At 55.6% G+C, this 20,991-nt stretch overlaps 1 protein-coding gene and 1 pseudogene across 2 annotated transcripts in view; one reads left to right on the top strand and one right to left on the bottom strand.

The window, feature by feature from the left end:
• Positions 1 to 3,440: 3,440 nt before the first annotated feature.
• The window catches only part of FOXF2 (forkhead box F2), a 177,161-nt gene continuing 159,610 nt past the window's right edge, over positions 3,441 to 20,991 (bottom strand). The window contains exons 1-2 of one of the 2 annotated variants that reach the window (XM_054493244.2): positions 7,924 to 9,505; positions 3,441 to 4,366 (exon numbers count right to left, since the gene is read on the bottom strand). In XM_054493244.2, the coding sequence (XP_054349219.2) occupies positions 4,203 to 4,366; positions 7,924 to 9,121 (1,362 nt within the window). In that variant the 5' untranslated portion in view covers positions 9,122 to 9,505 and the 3' untranslated portion in view covers positions 3,441 to 4,202. Of the gene's footprint in view, positions 4,367 to 7,923; positions 9,506 to 20,991 lie in introns of those variants that run through there. The other variant, XM_063665724.1, reaches the window with a different exon arrangement.
• Positions 9,484 to 19,806, top strand: LOC134739677 (uncharacterized; annotated as a pseudogene).

Raw genomic sequence — 20,991 nt, 5'->3', positions numbered from 1 at the left:
TTCATATCTAGGGATCACTATTGCTATCCTCTGAGATCACAGCCCCCCTTCTTTGCCTTTTCTCTGTTCTACCCTCAAAAGGTTTTATAACCAATAAGGGAGTTTCTTTTCCTGTCTGCTCCCATTACTGCCTCCTTCTGTTTATAGAATTCTGACTGGCTGCTGTGTGCAAGTACCTAGACTTATTGTTCCGCTGAGGCAGGTAGACTTCAGTGATTCCACCTGACTCCTCTCTGCAATGTTTACTACAATAAAACAGAGGCTTCATTGCTTTGAATAAAAATGGGGAGATCCTACTTTCTGGCCTAGGGTTCAAAATTAAGCCTTGCATTTTCCTAGGGGCCAATAATCAATCACAGAGGCATTTAGACGGACAAACTATTTGAAAACCTTTTCCAGATCTTTGCTTAACCAATTAATAGGCTGTCCTTAATACCTATCCATTGGAACCTATAAAAAGATCTGTAATCAAAACTGCCTTTCAAGAGCTGCAGTTTTCAGAGTGTGGTCCCAGGATGAACATTATCAGCATCACCTTCTTTTATTAACTTATTAGGAATACTCATCCTTTGAACACAACCTTGGACCCACTAAATCAGAAATGGAGGATGGGGTGGACCCACAGCCTGTGTTGAACAAGCCCTCCAGGTGATTCTGATGTGCACTCAAGTGTGAGAACTGCTGCTTCAGAGGGAATACTCCTGCCACTCAAAGATCTGCAGTGTCAGTTGCAAAATTCTTAGAGGCAATGTTGGAGAAACGAGGGAAATAAACTGAAATCAGAAGACATGGGTCAACCCCCTCAAAGTCATGACCTAGTCAGGAGCTAGTACAGATCTGTAAATAAGGTCAATATCAGCACATCTGAGGGATATTGTCATAATTAAGTAAGATAGCCGTGTGAGATTTAGTAAGATAGCCACGGTGTCCAGCACTTGGTGCATGATGCTCAGTAGTTAACTGGTCTTTTCTTTATGTATACAGCTCTAATGAAACAAACAAAAAACAATAATTATTATAGAAAACAATCAAATCTTTTAATATACCACTTTATTCTGCCAATGAGCAGAAACCCTAAGTTCAAAATCCACTTGATGAAAAAACAGTTGAGGCATTTATCCCTAGTTGAGTTAGTTCATTTATTTTCACTTATAAAGGTGTAGCACTTTCTTTCAATTTAATCACTAACATATGAGCAACTTTTAAAGCCAAGCACTGCATGTTTCTCCAAAAAAAAAAAAAAGGATGAATATAAATGAGTCTATGTGTACGTGTGTGTATTTGAGGGACAGTTAGGAGAGAAGCAATTTTGACTCAAAAGGAAACAAAACAACAGCCTTATTTGGGGAGAAATCTAGAAATGAAGCACATATGTAGCAAGTCAGGGCTTTAGCACCTGCTGAGCATGGTCAGGCCTGTTCTTACTGAATTGTGATCTGGTTTCAGGATGAGACAGTAGGCGAAAAGAGTAAAATAGAAAAAAGCCCACGCCTGGGCAACGAGGCAAGACCCCTGTCTCTACAAAAATTAAAAAATTAGCCAGGCATGGTGGTGCGTGCCTGTGGTCCCAGCTACTCAGGAGGCTGAGGCGGGAGGATCACTTGAGTCCAGGCGGTGGAGGCTGCAGTGAGCTGAGATCACACCATTGCACTCCAGCCTGGGCAACAGACCACGACCCTGTCTCAAAAAAAAAGGGAGAAGAAGAAAGAAGAAAGCAAAGTATTTCCTAAAACTGGAAACCATAACTTATGAAAGTGAGATACTTAAAAATGTCTCTATTGGAAGCACCAGAAAACGGGTCAAATTTTGTCAAGTTCTTGCAGTTTGAAAGAATCGTTGAGTCGCCTTGGGCGGATCTCCTCGTGCCACCAGGGGGCGCGCTGGGCCTCCCAATGCGGCCAGGCAGGCAGACGCAGTTTTCGTCTTTGAGGTCCTGTCATTCTCTATATAAACAAGTTACGTTCAAGTGTTTAGGATATAAATTACGACCATGCCGGCTGCCTCGGAAGGAATGTAAACACAGCACTGTGGTCGGAGCAAACTCTGAAACTGACTTCATAATTTATAGCAGGCCCCCGAGTAGCTCACTATAAAAGAAAATAAAAAGGCCTTATTTAACTGCAAATATGATAATGGAGAGACAAAAAATGTTTAAATCACTTCTTAATTTTAGAAGATATAGGAAGGAAACCTAAAGATTAGAAAGATGGTTAAGACTTTCGGAAACAAGATGTTTCACTCAGGAGACGCTCTTTGCAGTGAAATTCACTTAGAATACAAAAACCCTGGGGTGTGAAACAGTTCCCTACGAATACCAAGAGCCTGGTGACTGACTGGGAGAAAGACCTTTTAAGGGATAAGAAACAAAGGTGAGTTTTCCAATCAAGAAAGAAAAAGCAAAAAACAGAAACAAAAATCCTGCCCTGAATTGGAGAGGAAAATGCACAGCGTGATTGGGGCAGATAATTTCTCTGCTTCTCTCAGACCCATTGTCCCCAACACGGCTCGTGACGGTGAAGGGCTGCTGGGACAGAAGGTCAGTCCTCCTGCCTAGTTGGCCTATTTTGCTCTTCCATCGGGAGTGTCACCAGCTCTGCCTGTAACATTGGTGATTGGGAAATTTAGCAAGAACAGAAAAAGGGGCTGAGGGGCTCCCTTGTTAAATCCCTGGTTAAAAGGGAGGAGTGGGGAGAGGAGGCCGGGAGGAAGGGAGGGCTGAACTGGCTTGCTATGTGCCGATGCTGAGCAGGGCCAGCCAGGCTCTGAATTGGAGGGTGGGACAGGCTGCAGCCACAGAGCAACGTGTGGGGAGTCCAGCTTCTGTATTAAATTCCCCAAGGAAGTTGAACCCCCTGCTGGGAGACTGCCCCCTGCAGCTCAGGGCTCCCCCTGCATTCTTCAGATCTGAACCCCATTTCTGACAGCATGCAACCGCCACCCATAACAAAATTGCAACGTGCAAAGGGAAGAAGCAGGGTGCTGTTCTTTGGGCATCCAACCCTGGAGGGGGGCTTACCACTGTGCCTCACATCTGTCAACCCATGCCAGTCGGGAGGGAGGGCAAAGGGCAGAACACTCCCTGGACACAGGAAAGAAAACAAAAGGGGCACAAAATTGGTTTCCTCAAAACCAAACCCTTGCCTTTCGGTATCTTGCCTGGTTTTCTTTCTAGTTCCTTTCACCTTCTGGTTTTTGTTTTGCCAGAAAAAGCTAGGGTGAAGTAAAGAAAGAAATAACAGAAAACGTTTCTTCCACTCTTTTTCTCCTGAGAAGACTCACAATCAGAACCTGGCCTGTGTTACTCAAGGCACAGACCCCACACCATGTCAATTACACCACTGGAGGGGGTGTGGGTAGAGTTGCACAGCTGCCTGCCGGGGAGGAGAAACTGGCATCCATTGCTCTCAGGGTGCCCGAAGAGAAAATCAGCCCCTAAAACAACTATTTGTTATATACATTTTATTGAAAAAAAATTTTACAACAAAATATTTTGGCAAACTGTAAAAGTATACGTAAGTGCAAATATATCCTCCTTTTAAAATACAAGCAAAGTGTGAGTATACACGAAGGTCATAAAAATATCTTTAAAATATGGTGGTAGAAAACAACCTTGTAAAAACGTTGTATTGTCACAATACTGAAAACCACTTTCTTAAACTAGACACATTGTTTCTAAATAATTCCTTAATAATGTTCTTTGGCACCTGTATCCAAATGTAGTGTCTGGGGAAAATGACTCTCCCACTCAGCTAGGCAACAAGAAGAGGCTTTCTTGAAATCTTGTGCTTAGCACTGCCTTTTTGAAAAGCACACAAGTTTTCTTAGACAAACACACACACACACACACACACACAACTTGTCTGCTTTTTTCAGACCCTGATTACTGAAGGCAACGAAGATCCCAGAGATACACGTTGATGTCTTACGCATGGCACATCTTCCCACCTGAGTCTGCCCTCTCCCTCATGTGGGAGCCTGCAGGTATTCAGATTGGGGACGCTATCTTGCCAGCGGTTGTCCTTCTTCCAGCAGTAGGCAAATAACAGTGACCAACGCGATCCTGGGCATTCTGGCTAAGTGGCAGGTATGTGGCTTACTGCTATCCGCGTGCATGCGACGTGAATCCATCCCAGTTTCTATCTGCCCCCTCTGAGGAGAGGAGAGGAGAGAGCTGCCATTGCTTGGCCTCTTTCCGTTGGCACTCACATGACGCAGGGCTTAATATCCTGACAGACGCTCTGGTGGTGATGGTGATAATACGACCCGCTAGCTGAGGGATGGAAAGAAGAAATCCCATTGAAGTTGAGGACGAAATCTTTTCTGTCACACACTGGAGTAGAGTGATGCTGGTAACGGGGCAGTCCCACTGAAAGAAGAAAGAAAAAAAAACCTCTTCAGAAACAAAGTCATCCAGTGGATGGCGGGGTGTCTTATTTTGCCTCAGAGTACAAAAGGTGCTGCTGTGCCTTTTAGTATATTGCTAGACAACTGGTAGAGAAAGCCCAGCTTTAGAAATATCTCAAACACACCAACTGCAGGTCATAGAATTGCTTTGGAATCATGTTTTGTTTTGATGCTCGCACAAACACAGAGCAAGTTCCCCCTCAAGGGGGATTCTTATGTCCTGGAATTCCAATTTTATTCTCTGAGGCTGGGGCGTGCACTTTAATCTCAGAATGAGCACAGGTACCGGACAACTAGACCCAGACTCTGGTTCCGGGTCTCTCCCAGCAGAGCTCCTGGCCTGTGCTGCCCTGAGCCCTGGCTTCAGGGAGGGCCAAGCACCCTACCCCAGAAACACCACTGCGGCCTTCTTTCTGAGCCTTGTTTCCCAACTAACTGGGCCGGTCAGAGCAGCGAGCGCAGAGGACTCCCTGTGCCAAAGGGGACGATAGAAAACAACCCAATAGCAAGATGAAGGGATGGCGCAGAAAAGCATGCGTCTTCTCCTGCTCCTCCGCAGGCATCTTCGTGGGTCCGAATGTCTTAGACTTCCTCTAGAGAAGCCAGGACTTCAGGGCGCAGAGAAATGCCCTTTGGTCCGAAGCATCTGGCAGCGCGAGGAGTCCCTGAGGTAGCCCCAGGCTGGAGGGGGACAGAGAAGGCCCGGACCCTGCTCTCCCGGGGCGGCTCCCCGGTCCCGGGCCTGCGCCGGCCTTGACCCCCACCCGCCGCCGGCTTTTGCTTTTGCTTTCTCGGCGCCTCCTGGCCCCGGGGCGCAATCGGCCTGCAGTGCCCTGCGCACTGGGCCCCAGCGGCTGCTGGACCAGGCCCTCTCGGCACCGGGCTGCGCTAGGTCCATTCGCCCGGGTCTTTTCTTAGTTAACCGAGTGGTGTGGGGACCATAAAGTGCAGGTCGCTTCGGGCCAGATTCAGTTTTTCAGTGCAAGAAAACCTTACCCATGGCCCGCCGGGCTCGGGCCCTGCTCTCGTGGCCTCAGCCCCGCCGTGCCCCCGCAATGACGGAGCAAGGCGGCTGCTCAGTGGCTGCTGCCTACTTCCTTGCCCGCAACACCTACCCGAACACGCCCAGCGCTGCTCTAACGCAGCTGCCCTGTCCCGCGAGCCCCGATGTGTGCGCGGCGCTCTGCACACAGGTGAGTTCGCTCGTCGCGTTAAAGCAAGTCCTGATGGCAAGTCGTGGACCACGAAATAGCAGGCTCGGCAGGAGAGAGGACGAGCGCTCACACCTGCCCACGAAGGCGGCCGTCGGCGCTTTGATGTGCTGAGCGGGATGATAGAAGCCCGAGCTCCTTCCTGAAGTGCTCGCAGGGCTTAATGAAGAACTCCAGGGCGGCCCCTGCGCCGGTAGGGGCACATGGACCACGGCCACCAGGCCCAGGAGCGGAGGGCGCGGCCCTTGGGGTGTGCTGGGGGAGGGAGGGTCGTGCTGGGTGTGTGCGCGTAGACATGTGCTGATCTGTGTGCTGGGGAGACTGCCTTGGCCACCCCCGCGCCTCGCCAGGCCCCCAGGTCTCAGTGAGCCCCGGCCCAGTGGGCGGCGCGCTCCCAACGAGGCCCCGCGGGGTCCTGGTGCATCCGGCCGGCTCCTCTGAAGCCTCCACCTCTGGCGCTCCAGGGAGATGGCAACAGGGCTGGGTGGGTATTCTGAGGGACAAGAGCAAGACAGCTAGGAAGGAAGGGCAGAGGGTCCCTGTCGGGCGTTAGGTCCGAGCTATTTTCTCCCCCGGGCGTTCCCAGACTCGGTCAGGGGTTCTGCGAAGCGCCCAGGGAAGGCAGGCCGCGGGAGGCCGCTGGGTAGGGGCACAGAGGCCGGCTTGCTTTGCTGGGCAGTTTTTACCCGCTCCAAGACAGTAATGTATCTAGATTCCGAAGTTTTGGGAGCTTGTGCGTGCGCCCAGTGTATGAGGTGGGGCGAGAGCAGCCTTGAAGAAGGGTCAGGACTCTCTTTCCTGTGTGCTTTTTTTCTTCCTAGAGTACGGATTCTCCAAGGCTGCTAAGCCTTACAGTCTGGGTTCAAGTTGAGTAGATCTGCTGGGAGAGGAGGAGAAGGGGAGCCGGGAGGGCAGCTGGCAGGCTGGGAGAGGAGCAGGCAGGCCGGGAAGGGAAGGGGCCAGTGCACCGAGGGGTGTGTGTGTGTGTGATTGACAGCCGGTCCGAGGGAATACAAAAATAAGAGGGGAAGGCCGCCTGTATTGGTTACTTGTTGAAATTCCCATAAAATTGAACAAGACTCTGTTCTCAGTGGGTTAAGTCAGGCTAAAATCCTCTCCGGTGTGGTCCTGCCGAGACTGTCTTTGTTTGGTTAACCTCTGAGACCCACATTTAAAAGGCCTATTTGGGAAATTTCACCGTCCAGGGAACCAACATCTTTTGTCCATTTCTGGGCTTCCCTTCTCCCCCGGTGCTGCCGCTGCACACCGGCTCAGGAACACATAAAGCATGCATTACCCTCCAAGCCACTGTCTCATTGCTGTGGGAGGCCAGTGTGAGAGAGCAGCTTGGGGCCTTGCCTTTGACTGGCAGGCCCATGGGATTTTAATCCGCAGCCCTAGGTGCTCGGAGGGATGGGTTAATGTAAGCGTTTATCTCTATTCTTCAGATGAACCTGGTCAAATATTCAAATTCCCTCTTCCATTCCCACCATCCCCTCCCACCTTTCACCGCCTTCAGCAAGTCAATCCATTTTCATAATCTGCAACCAACATAATGTAAACCAGCCACACTACAAGTGGCAACCACAGGGCAGGCGCATTTCTCAGGGGAGTCCTAGCAGGGTCCTTCAGGTCCTGCCACCCAGGACCTGTATCATCAATGTGGGTCCATTGTAGCGAGGGGGGGGGGGGAGGCAGGGAAGGGGAGGAGTCTTCAACAGTTTGGTGACCCCCTCCACTGGCAAATGTCCCTTTAGTGAAAGATCCTGGGAGCCAGCTCTGTCCCTCCCACCCCCTCCTCTTAACACTTGCCCAGCTGCAAACATCTCCCTACAGACACCCCAACATACAGAACATATCTGATTCTGACATTTACTTTGGGACAAAAGTACAGCAAAATGAACTCAAGGAAAAAAGGGACAAAAGGAACTAGACAGAACTTCCTGACCAAGTTTCCCCAAGGCCACATGCCTTCTCTCAAAGCTAAGTCAGACTCTGAACGGGAGACCTGCAGTCCCCTGCATAGGGATCCCCATAGAGTCCAGGAAGGCAGGGGACTTCACACCACGCTCACAGCAGCCAGACAATTCTGAAGCTTCAGCTGCTGGCCAGGGACACTGGGAGGACAGTAAGACCCTGATCCCTGCTCCCACGAATAAGATGCCGGCTTTCCCCAGCATCTGCTTTTCCCAGTGCCCTCAGACCTCCTAGCTTCGGGGTCCCTGTTTGTGGGAGTGGCAGTAGCCGCCAGCCCTGGAGGCCTAGAAGCGATGCGCCCAGCTAGCTGCGCTGGAGCGTGCTGCGTTACCTGAGAGGTCCTCGCGAGCGTTCTGGTGCAAGTAGCTCTGCTCCAGCGAGTAGGAGGACATGCTGGAGTGCAGGCCTGCAGAGGCGGCGGGGTTGCTGCTCGGCGTCAGGGCGGGCGGCTGCTTGAGGTAAGGCGAGGCGCCAGGCGAGCTCCAGTGCGCCGCAGGGCTCGTGTAGGGCGAGTGGCATTCGATGGCGCTCGCCATGGCCGGGGACGAGGGTACCGGGCTGCTGCTGCTGTCTGGCCCGTAGTCTCCGCCGCCCCCGCCGCCCCCCGCCGCACCGACGCCCCCGGGTCCCGCGGGCACCGGGCAGCTGGCCATGTAGGTGGAACCCGGGTTGGGCGACATGTGCGGGACGTGGTGGTGGTGGTGGTGGTGAGGGTGCGCGTGGCTTGGGGCGCCCGCGCCGGCGTCGTAGCCCGCGGGCATCATGTCGAGGCCGCCGTAGCCGCCCTGGCTGTGGCAGCCGAGCGGCGCCGACGGGGGCGCCTGGAAGTCGAAGCCCTGGGGCAGCAGCGAGGCCCCGAAGCCCAAGCCGCTCACCACGCGGTGGTACATGGGCTTGAGCGCCTGGCACTTCCGCCTGAAGCCGCGCGGCCGGCGGCGGAACGAGCCCTCCTCGAACATGAACTCGCTGGCCGGGTCGATGGTCCAGTAGTGGCCCTTGCCGGGCCGCCCGAGGCCCTTAGGCAGCTTGATGAAGCACTCGTTGAGCGAGAGATTGTGGCGCACGGAGTTCTTCCAGCCCTGGTAGGCGCCGCGGAAGAAGGGGAAGCGCGCCTGCAGGAACTGGTAGATCTCGCTGAGCGTCAGGCGCTTGCTGGGCGAGCTCTGGATGGCCATGACGATGAGCGCGATGTACGAGTAGGGCGGCTTCTCGGGCCGCCGCAGCCCCGAGCTCGCCTTCTTGGCGCCCCCGCTCCCGGCGCCCGCGCCGCCGCCGCCGCCGCCGCCCGCACTCTTGCAGGCGGCCGAGGGGGCGCTGGCCGAATTGGAGGAGGACGAGGACGAGGCGCAGGAGGCGGAGGACGACGACGAGGAGGAGGAGGAGGTGGTCTCCAGGGCGGCGGCGGCGGCGGCGGGCGGCGGGCTCATCAGGGCGGCCTGGAGCGCGCCGGGGACCGGGCTGCACGCGCGGCGGAGCGGGGCCGGCGGCGGGCGCGGCGGGGGCGGCGGCGGCCCGCCCTCGGTGGTCATCTGGGACCCGGGAGCGAGGCCGGGCCGCGAGGGCGGGCCCCGGGCGGGGAGCGGAGGCGCCGGAGCGGGGTCGGCCCAGAAGCCCGGCGAGCGCCCTAGCCCGCCGCCCGGGCTGCAGCCGTGGCCACTCCGGGCCAGCGCTTCGGCGTCGCCTCCCTCAGCTCCTCTGGGGCTTCTGGCGGCGGCGGCGGCGGCGGGCGGGAGGCAACGCCCGGCGCATCACTCCCCGAGCCGCGGGCCCTGCCTTGCGCAACGGCCTCCCAGGCCGCGGGGCCGAGCGGCCGGCGCCGGGCAACTGCGCCCGCGAGTGGGACCGCGGCCTGGACCCCGGGGACGAGCCCGACGTCTCCCTTCAGGAGCGCTCCTCGCTCTGTCTCTCGGACTTCCTCCCTCCCTCGCCCTCCCCGGCCGCCCTCCTCGCTCCCTCCCTCCCTCCCCCCCCACCCCGCCCTGCCCCCTCCTCGCTCCGCGCCGCCGCGGGGAGGGCGCGCTCGGGCCGCTGCGCTCACTCCTCCCCCTCCCGACCTGGCGGCCGCCTCCCTCCCTTATCTCGCTCCCCGCTCCCCAGGGTCTCCTCGCTCTTTTCATTCCTCTCTCGGCCTCTTCCCCTTTCCCTCACCCACCCTCTTGCGAACTGAGGGATCACAGACTCACTCCCGTTTTGCTAGGGGGACGACCCCCACCCCTAGCAAAACTCGACCACCTCTGACTTCATGAAATATTCTTTCTGTTTGCCCCCTACAGCAACCCCCGCTCCCCATCCCAGGACCCTGCCGCCCCCCGCGGAGTGGACCCCGCCCCGCCCCTCCGCCCCCCTTCCTCCTCCTGGCCGGCCCGGCCGAGTGGTGCTGCTGCGGGTGCGGCTGCTCGGAGCCTCCCTGGCCGCCCTCCCCGGGGCCGATACTGACTCCATCTGTCAACTTCGTTTAGACTTTGCCGCCCTCAGCCACACGCCGGGGTGCCAGACGCCCAAAGGTAACGTGCCAATCCTCTCTCTCTCTGGCAGGGCCTGCAGGCTCCCCGACAATTGTTAGGGCGACTGGGGGGCGCCGCAGGGTTGCGGGCCGCTGGCGATCGTGGACGTTTTCGGAACTTTGAGCAGAGGGATTTAGACTGAGAAACTTAGGCCAAGTTTCAAAGACTCTGGAAACCTGGATCTCATGGGACTCATGGTTGCATTTGCTTCCACTTCTTCCCCCCACCCCCACGCCCCAGTTAGTGTTTTGTAAGAAAAAAAATGCAAAAGAAAAAGGAAGGAAGAAAAGAAAGAAAGAGAAAAAGAAAGACCCTGAGATAAGCGAGATGGCTATATTTATATTCAGTCCTGAAGGGGTGTGCAGCTGTCACTAGGTTTACATCCTCCGTCTTAACATTGCCCACCCAAAACTGTGCCAGGTCTCAGCTAACTCCTGTCCGAGAACACTTCTCCCCAGTTGTGGCTAATTCCTCCCTAAGTAAGAGTGAGGCTTTGAGAGAGATGTGCCCTCGGGAGCAATCATTTCCAATGAGACCCGACAGTTAGTTATTGGATTACACGTGCAGGGAAATGTAGTCCGACCAGGGATAGGAGCTGGGAGAGGGAGGAGGAGAGCAGGAGGCCGGAGCTGGCGGGGCCTCCCAAGGGCTGAAGGTGGAGGCCCAGAAAGAAGGTGCTGCAGACCAGCGGACCAAACGGGAGGCAGAGCTGGGCACCCCGCTGCGTCTAGGCTGAAAGGACCGAGGTGCACGGGTGTGCCTGCTGGGGAGCCTGGGGAGTTGCAGGAGACAGGAGAAAGGGAGGTTGTGCAGTAATCAGGAGGGAGACACCAGGCAAAGAGCCTTCAGCTTTCAGCCGCACAGCCGAGGCAGGCCCCTTGGGGCGGCAGGAGCCCTGTGTACCCCTGGAGTGCCGGGAGACTGCTCCTGGCTGAGTGTGCTGGTGGGGCTATAGATGCAGAGAGGGCGGGTGGGGAGGGGAGGGGTATGTGGGAGGGGGGTGGGCCGGGGCTGGCCCCAGACAGTGACCTGAGGTTGAGTGGAAGCAGGCTTTTTCCATCAAATCCTGCCTGGATACCACACACAGAGACCGAGTGTCAGTTTACTGCCCTGAGCCGGCTCCTTCTCCCTAAGCTCCACAGTAATTAGACAAAGAAAACCTAAATTAGCTGAACAGGCGTCGACAGCTTCCTCCAGAGCACCCCTGGTACCTACATGGGAATGTGTCCGAAAATGGCTTGATTGTAGCCGAGAGTCAGCTAAGAAAACACCGCCAAACCGAACTCAGTTTACCGCTCATTTCCAATAGAAAAAAGAAACAAGTCGCTCTTTTCCGGGTGGGATGTTTTGATTGGGTTGGGGTAGGGCTATGCAGTTGTTTCCACTTTCTAAGAATTTCTGACTGACTGCTGAGCGTTTTTTGGGGGTGGGTCCCCATATATTTCATGGTATTTTTTTCTCTTGCCCTCATTTGTCATTTTATGTGGAGTAACTTAAAAATACGTAACTAAATACAAAAGTAAATATAATGATATAATGTGTTCACTAAACCAATGCTCTAAGTGCCTAAAATATAATTATTTTCATAAAATAGAAGCTGGAGTGGGGAGGACAGATAGGATCTTAAAGGAGCTCTACTGACATAGAGTTCAGAGTGTGTGTGTGTGTGTGTGTGTGTGTGTGTGTGTGCATGCTTTAAATGGAAAGAGCCCAGGGGAGAAGCTTGTGGGGGAAAAGGACAATTATCTCATTTGTAGGTGGGGGTGGTGGGCAATGGGCTTTGGAAACATTCAGCACTCTTTGTCACTTAGCCATGGACTCTCTCTGATTCTCTGTGCCTGAAAATTATATGTATTTGGATCTCAGGAAGTACAGATCCAACTTTTTAAGAGCAGGCCTTAAAAGGTTTTAGGACCTGGAGACTGAAGAATAAAAGGCACTAACCCTAAAATCCAGGCAGGACAAGTGATAACCTTCTATACTAGTAGCTCCCAGTTTTGGGGTTATGGGGTCATCCTCTGAGAATAGGATGGAAGCTATGGAGCCAGTTTCCAGAAAAATACTTCTAATTTGCCTGAGATTTTAGGAAGTCCACAGGTACTCATTAAAACAAACAAGGAAACAAGCAAAAAACCCCCAAATTCTTTTAGCTTCTACCAATTCAGCTGGTTAAATTATGAGGGATTTTTAAAAAAGGCTCCTTTCTCCATCCAAGCAACAGCAGTATCCATTTTACCTAAACTCTAAACTTGCAAGAAATCCCACTTAGAGTGTGGTGAGTGTTATGAGAGCCGGCCAGGCCATGGAAAGGCAGTGGACATTGGAGAGCAGTTAGGGCCAGGAGGTGGTCAGCTGACTGGAAGCCTTCCCTCTCTGCAGGGGTCTGCATACTGCCCCTGTAGACCCTGAACTCCAGCAAGATAAGCAGCATGGGGGCCTTCTTAAGTTATATCAGCAGGAAGGCTCCTCTCCAAAACTCTTTCTTGGATACCCCACTTCTGCCTCTGAAAACGATTCTCATGGCATAGACCACCACGTCTACAATTACTAAACCCTGCATCTGTTTGTTACAGACCTTGCAGATACCATCTTGTCACCCACCAGGTGGCCCAGGTATCATCATCCTCCTTTTGAGGCGAGGAAACTGAGGCTCAGAGACTGGGTGACTGGCTACAAGTCACGCCGGGGCAAGTGACAAAGCTGGCCAGCAGCCTGGGCCTGGAATTCCAAAGTCAGTGTTCCTTCTACTGCATTACAGCAAAGCCTCTCTGAGCTTTGTTTTAATCACTGATATATACAAATCTCTTGAGTAAGAATGTATGTGATAGCAAATTATGTCAATTTCTGTATCCCTGGAAGGAATACCTTAATTTCTGGTTAGCAGACAGGGTTTAAAAGGAAAGTTGTGTTTGTCTCTGAAACAGAGCCTTGCTTAGGATGGCTCCCCCACCCCCCTACTGGGGTTCCTTCTTATGGGGGTGAGCTCTTCACTCACTTTCACTCCCTATAAATAACACGAATCTTGAAATTTTTTTTTCTTACGGGAAGGGAAGGTGTGGTTCATATAAATGAGTCTAGATCAGCCCAGGCAGTCCTTGGTTAACCAAAACTATGCAGCCTCCGCCGCGATGGGTCCTCTCTCCATCCCCCTTTGGTTGACTGTCCCGTCTGGGCTGCGGGTTCCTTTCCCCTCCAACCCTTTAGGTCCCACCCCTGCCCCAGCGCAAGGGAATGTAAACTTCAACAAGCTTGGGTTTCTCCGATTTTGTTCTGTAATCGGCGTTTTATTCTAGGAAATCTCCTCATTATTGCGGTTTAAATTTTGTGTTCTTAGCATGCTTCCTCTGCTTCGTGGGTTTTACATGAAATGGCTTAGACTAAACCAGTTACCGACAGGAGAGACGCATCCGCACCGTGCTGTTTGCGGCCATCTAAGACGTCTCCTCCCGGCAGTTCGCGCCTGCGGCACCCCTCCCTTCCTTCCGCCTGGGCCCGGGCGGAGGGAAGCCTCTTCCCCATTCAAAATGAGACTGACCCCTGTTTTCGCTCTGTATTTAGGCGCAAAGTTAAGTCGTGTAGAGGATTATCGAACTCCTGCGAGGCCTTTCTAAATGTGGACGGTGAGAACTCAGTGCTGGGGCCTGGGGGTGTCAGCGTGATTGAGGAAATGCTGGAAGAGCACCAGCCTGCACGCTGCAGAGGCCTCTTTAGAAACTTCGAATAACAACAGAAAATGCGGACGGGAACAGCAATAGGAGGACGCGCAGAGGCAGGGATTGGAGAAAACAAGGTGGCCAGGAGTGGGAATTTTACACCTCTCCTGGAGTCTGCTCTCCTTGCTCGGTCCAGAAACCCCCAGACCTCCGGGTCTGAACACCAGCCACCCAGTTCCCAATGTTTATTTGGATAGAGTCTTCCGCTCTCCAAAGGCTTATGTCCCGGTCAGGGCTCTTTTTATAGCCACCTTCCTGAGAGATCCCCCAGTAGCCCCAGATCTCCTGGCCTCGGCGGTGGGCACGACTCGATGACCCACTGGCCAGGTCTGAGGGTGCTTGGAAGGGGGAAAAAAGGGTCCAATCTACGCGACCCTCAAGTGAAGACCGGCCTCACCCCATTTCCGCACTTTCCAAATTGCCGGGCGCGGGTCCCCTTGGTTGCGAGACCAAAACTTTGGGATGATCCCAGGAGCCAGCCCAGCGGCCTGCAGGCCCTGATCCCAGTGCGGAGGCGGCAGTACCAGGCGGAGCACCTCTTCGACTTCGCCTACAGCCCGTTGCGTTTAGGAGTTGCGGGGTTGGGGGGAGTGGGTGGAGAGCAGAGACGGCCCGCTTTGTCTAAAAGGCAGAGAGAAGGGGCTTAGGTTGGAACAGAGTCGGTCTGGGTCTCCCAACGGGGGAAGAAGGGGGGGCACCCATCGGCTAAAGAAAATAAGTTGGGAAGCCTGTACCACAAGTATTCCTGGAAGCAAGTGTGGGTGCCAGTGGCCCTCAGCATGTAACTTTTCGCCCACTGATGCTGTTGGAAGGGACGTCCCCATGCTTTAGGTCGCAGGACAGAGCTTGCAGATGCCTTGGAAACCAGTAGGAGCCAAACTGCGTCCTGGGAGACCCCCGAGCTCTGCACACCTTCCCTCCGCCCTCCCGGCTGTGGCAACGCTCGGGGGTCGTTTAGGGGTCCGCGTGCCTTTTGCTTCGCAGCCCCAGGCCTCGGATCCCCTCCTCCCGCCCGCCTTCCCAGGCTGGGGAGAAAGATGGCTAGGCCGCGCGCACACGCTGGGCAGGGTTGGCGGGGCCGCGGGGCCCACCCAGGAGGCGCCCGCGGGGCCCGAAGAGGTCACACCGGGCATTGCACGCGGGAGGGTGCGCGCCGAGGACTACGGAAGACACCAACCAAAGGCGCCCGGAGGTCGCCAGGCCGCGCCTCCGATGCCCTCCAACCGAGACCAGAGGCTGGCCGGCTGCGGCCGCGCGGGGAAGCGCCCTGGAGGTCCCAACCCAGCCCGGGCAGGGCTTTCTTCTCCCGTCTGGCCGGTCTCCTCCCCGCTGCCCTCCCTTCCCCCAAATAAATAAATATTTCCGAGGGCGGCGAACTCGGCGGGGCGCCGGGTCCTGAGCGCCTGGGCGATAGATGAACTTCCTGGCGCATCAAAACTCCCCTCTCGTCCTCCCCGCCGAGCTCAGGATATGGGGCGCGCTCGCTTCTCTTCAGAAAAGGAAACGTAGCTCTTCCAAAAATATAAATCAGCTCTGACGTCCAAATATTTCTTTTGTCCTCCAGCATCCTCTGTGGGGATAAATAAAACGTGCTCGGCGCCCAGAGGCCGACTAGGGACCTCAGGGCGCCCAGACGCCGCCTCCGAGAAGCCGCTTTGGGGAGCCCCCCAACCCCACCCCTCCCCGCAGCCTGGCCAAAGGCCCCGGGCCCCGGATGCGGCCTGACCTTCGGGCGGGCTGCGGCGGCGGGAGGGAGGGAGACAACCCCTCCGCGGAACCCCGGCGGCCTGGGAAGGCGAAAGGCGCCCGAGGCCGACCCAAGCGGGGAGGGGAGCTCGTTCGCGATGGGCCAGAAGAGGCCGGGGAAGCTCCGGGCGCGCCCTTGATGAGTTTGGGCCCCAAGGCTGCCTCTCCAGGCCGAACTGTGTCAGGGAACCTACGCCCCCTCCCCTTCATTTCCGTCGGAGCTTCTGACCCCAGGGCAGCCTCCTCCTCCTGGGGACCCAGAGTAGCTCAAGTTTGGAGCAGAGACGGCCCCAACTGCGTCTTGGCCGAGGCCGAGGCTGCTGCTCCTCCAGAAGCCAGTCGGCTTTGCGACCTCAGAGGACACCACTGGCCTGGGGCGTGGCCCTCGAGGCTCTCCGCCCGTCAGACCTGGGGACGGCTTGAGCCAGGTAGCCCTGACCACCACCCCTGCCTCCCAACTCCCTCCTCCAACTTGGGGGAGGTGGACAGGTTTTCTGTAGCGGCTTGGAAATCTATGCCAAGGTAAACCACATGCACGAGGGTGGTTGAGATGTAGGGTTCTACAGGGGCTGAAGTGCAATCCTCCTAGGGGAGCACGGTGGCTGGAGGCGTGTCCGCACCTCCACTCCCCTTCCTGCTCCTCTGACGCCAAGGCGCTGAGAGCCCACGGGCCTTTCTGCTGCCCTCCTTCCCCAAGAAATCCCATGGCACCCACGCGGCCAGTCTGCAAGGCTTTGAGGGTCAAAGGGCCCAGGCAAGGAGAAATCTCCATCTGCCCAGGGGCAGCTCATCCTCCCCTCACGCCCTGTGCCCCACACGAGGATTGTGTTCCAGGCCTGGGGCCTCGGGGCTGCGCGGCGGGGGCTGGTCTCCAGCCGCTCCTTTTCTCCAGGGGGGTCTTTATTGATGAGCTGCCTCGAAAACCCCCGCCCAGAACGTCCCAGAAGGGTTTAGACAATCCATCACCCACCACTTCAAGAATGCTTCCTCCCTTTCAAACACAATCCTCGCACACCAGACGGGCTGCGGTGGGGAGGGGCGCGCACTTGAAAAGAGAACAGCTATATAATCAACGTCAAAGCCGTCCCGCAACCTTTCGGAAACAGGGACTCGGGCCAAAAATCCCTCAGGATGATTTACGGGGCCCCCTCGCCCTCTCCGCCTGCCTCCACGTGACTCTCGCCCGCGCCCGCGCCCGCACGGCCGCCGCACACCCTGCCCCGTGCCCGGCATCCCCGGGCCCCTGCGCGGGGAGTTTGTGTTTTAGGAGAAAGTGCTTTTTTCTCTCGGGGCCCAGGGGGAAAGGGGTCTCGGCCTGGCCAGAGTGCTTTGGTGGCTTGGTTACGGTGTCCTCGTGGGTGAGCTGCGAAGGCCGGGCCTGGCCTCTTGGAGTCGTCACAGGCAAGTCACCTTCTCTCCCGCCAGAGCCCTGGGATTTTGCGGCCCGGACTGCGCCTCCCTCTCCCCTCCGCGCGGGAGCGGGAAGAAGCCGCAGTTCCTCTCGCTTCCGCGGGGTGGCGCCAGGCTCTCGGGAATCGCGGCCCGCGGGGCTGCCCGGCGCGGCCGTCACCTGCTCGCGGCTCCCGACGCCCGCGACCCGTGGCCCCCGCAACCCCTGCAGCCGAGGCCCCAGCCCCGGCGCGGGGCCGGCCGGTGCGTGACCCGCAGGCGGACAGATTCCTGCAATGTCGCCTGTCTCGCACTCGGCTGGCCCGCTTCGGGCACGTCCTGCTTACCTGCCCCACCCTACCCGGACCCCCAGGAAGAGGGGGCAGGCGAGTCACGTGTGGGCACCTCTCCGCGGGACACAAGCGTCTTTAGGCTTTGCTGAAGAAACGATCGTTCAGTTCTGTTATTTGGTTCTCTGAAGCAAGGGGCAGGGGCTCTGGGTCTGCATTTGTAAGTTGTCCTGCAGCTCCTGGAGGTGTCCAGCGGTTTGGTGGAAAACAAGCAAATCAACAGATCATCCCACCCACCCGCCCCTGGAGAAGCTGGATTCGGCTGGCTCTGCGCGGCGTCAGCGTTCTGTCCCTGAGGAAGTACCTCGTCTTCGGTGGCTGCAGTGACAGAAAGACAACGATTTTTAAAAATTGTGATTTCTCATTTCTTTTAGCTTCTTAAGAAAACCCATGCAGCTGTCTAACCTCGTCCTGGTAGAAGTCCGCAAGACAGGAAGGAGCCTGAGGGGTCGTTGTGGGGCCGGCTTGATACAAAGGGGAGGCACCAGGTGGATAGGGGTGGCTCAGCCGGGGCTGCAGGATCTTTTTATATTTGTTATTATGAAAAAAGTTTCATAGTATACCAACGTGGAGCGAGTATACGCTCTCATAAGCTCACCACCTACATGTAACAATTATCAAGGTTTTGCCACACTTGCTTCATTCATCTTTCTGTTTTCATTTCTTGCTGAAATATTTTAGAGGAGATCTAGACATCATGTTTTAAAAGTGCACTGTGTAACTCCTCTCCACATCTCCGGTTCTAGCTCTCATACCTAAGATTACATTTTGGCGTATACACGCACACCTTCCCATGAGGAATTTCGACATAGGGCTGGGACATTGTTCTGGATGTGTATTTTACAAACAGAACTCTCCATTTCCCCAGGTGACTTTCAGCTCTGAGTTTCTTGGCTTTCTTCTGGCTGCTGGATCTCCAGAAAGGCTGGCAAATGTTCCCTCCCCCACTCTCACTGCAGGCCGGGTGCACGCAGTGGCTGTAAACTGTGAAAAGGAGTGCTGTTTCCTTCAGTCACCAGAGTTAATCCCAGGATGCCTTCCATATATGCCCGACAACATAATGTATCACAGGAGCACGTGTCCTTTGAAAATATCTGCAGGTATGCATTGTCCACTGTGTACTGCAGGTATGCATTGTACATTGTGCACTGTACAGCAGTTTCCAAATCATTTTTTTCCTGACAGTGGCTAGCTGTGGAAGCATTTTTCATATCATCTGAAAGTGCCTGAGGGAGAATTTCAGACTAGGCTGGAGGGGTGAAGGAGTCATGGGGAGTGGACCACGGAGCATAGGAGATAAGTTTGGCTTTATATCCAGCCCCCTGCCCCCAGGACTCTCTACACGTATTTCACAAATAGTTGTTTATTGATTTATTTGATGTTTTTGCTCCCCCAACAATTCATGTTGTGCTCTTAGCATTTCCCTCACCCCCAACGCCACCCTGCGCAGATGAGTGGTGCACCTGCTGAGTTTACAGTCTGAGAAGTGCACCTGCTCCTGATTACCTTAAGTCACTTAGTAATGTTTCTGGGCTTGTTTCTGTTTTACGGTAAAATGGGGATCAGGAAAATAAAAATAAGAAAAAATGATGCCCCCTCCCACAGTTATTATGAAGGTGAAATAACGGTTATAAAAAGGTATTAACATTCTGACATACACACATTTATAGTTATTTTTTGTTCAATCCAATAAAAACACTTTAGTTTTAAGGCACCCTCTAAGTTTCACAGTACTTGGGATCTCCCATTCCCTGGGTAATCTCTCATAGGAGGATTTGGGTTTGTCTTTAATGAGGAAAATATGGGTCCATTGTCTACAAGTGTAACCCTGCCTATGAGGACCGGGGTCCCTGGTCTCCGGGTGTTTTCGGGCTGTGGGTTGGGTCTCTAGGGCTCCACTGCAAGGAGGGAACTCTGGGAGAGGGAGAAGGAGAGGGCATGTTTCCCTTGGTTGGACCTCGAGGTTGGTTCCTCCAGGTATATCAGATTCTTTTTCAGCACTGAGGGTCCAGCCACAGACAGCTGGTCTGCATTCGAGGAGTCTTCTGCCCCCGAAATCCCATCCGGCAGAACGTGAAAGTGCAGTGGAAAGAAAACTCGACTGCGCAGCTCGCAAGGGCGCCTCGCGGGTTCCTAGCGGACGTGGCTGACCGCAAAGCCGCCACCGCCTTTGCTTGTTTCAGGCGGGACTTTCCTTCTCTCCATCCTATGTCCCCTTTGCAAGAGAAGCAGGCTCTGGACCGCCCTGTGGGAGGCGGCGGGACAGCGGAGGACCCTCACCTTCCACGCGCGCCACAGCGTCGCAGGAGCCCGGCGGCCGGCGACTGTCTTCCCTCCAAGTACGCCAGGACATCAGGGGCCGCCGCCCGGCACCCCTACTCTACCCTGTAGGCTCGCAGCCTGGCTCTGAAAATGGAACCTGCAGTATGAAATACTAAGGTCGTCAACGCTTTTCCCAATTAATTTTTTTTCTGTGCTTTCCACCCTCCATCCTGCTCCAGAATACCCTGCACTTACCACCTACGTGATCTGGAACAAGTTACTTTGTTTCTGCACCTCGGTTTTGTGATTTCTACGATTGGGATCATTATAATGCCTAACAGTGTAGCTGGGAGGATTAAACGAATTAATACAAGCCAAGCTCTTAGAACCGCGTGCGGCACGTGGGAAGCGCTCTGTAAACGTCGGCCCCGAAACTGACTATGCAGAGTCCTCTGAACTCGGTCCTGCGTGGGCCGGCGCGGCCCTACGGCTTTCCCCAGGGTCGTTTCGGCCGCGGCCCGCACAGCTTGGGGAGAATTGGGTCCCTGCGCCTGTCCCAGCCCCAACCAAACTCCTGTACTTTTAGGATTTGGTTAAGAATTGAGTTAGGCACGGAGCAGGGAGAAAGTACGAAAAGTCGGGGCAGGACCCCGGAGCCGCCGGCTTAAGCCGGGAGCGAAGCAGGTGCACGCGGGCTGGAGCGCGTGGCTGCCGAGGCGCTGGCCGCAGCCGGGGTCCTGCGTGCTGTCGCCTGTCTAGTTCTCCAAGAGGGGCCTGGTGGGCGGTGTCGGACTCAGCGCTGCTTCTCCAGGCCCCGGCCGCGCCACCCCCGCCGGCTCCATGCCCCGAATTGCTGGGGGTGCGGAGTGCTTTCTGCAGCTGGGCGCAGTGGCGACCCCGGTGTGGGAGAACGCCCTCCGCGAGGGGTGTCACCGAGGGCGGCGTCTAGAAGCTGGAGGTGGAGAGCAGGGACCTGCTTTCTGTTGTAGCGTCTTCTCTTCCATGTCTGACCCTTAGCCGGGTTCGTCCCCGGGTGGGACTCGTCTCCAAATTTTGCTTGGAAAAAGCAGGCGATAAGCGGTCGCGTTTCGGCGGTCGTCTTTTCTTCGAGGCCGGCGCGGGCCTCTCCAGGACTCGCGAGGCGGCACAGGGCAGGGAAGGGCAGGCTGACCTCACCGTGGGCGCCACCGGCCCCGGCAGCAGCGGCGCGGCGGCCGCCGGGCGCGAGGCGCGAAACCTCAGGCAGCGCAGCCGCCGCCGGGCACCGCGGGCTTGGACGGTCTTCAGAAAGGGGTCCGGACGCGGCCGCTCTGCCGAGCTAGGAGGGCGGAGAGGGAGGGGAAGTGACCTCTTGAACTTCATCAAATGCAAATGTTCTAAGAAGCTTGTTAAGGAAAGAAAAGCGGAAGGGCAGGGAAATGGAGAAACGTGGAGT

The sequence above is a fragment of the Pongo pygmaeus genome, chromosome 5 (assembly GCF_028885625.2).
Source record: "Pongo pygmaeus isolate AG05252 chromosome 5, NHGRI_mPonPyg2-v2.0_pri, whole genome shotgun sequence".
NCBI lineage: Eukaryota > Metazoa > Chordata > Mammalia > Primates > Hominidae > Pongo > Pongo pygmaeus.
This window is presented reverse-complemented; position numbering and strand designations above follow the sequence as displayed.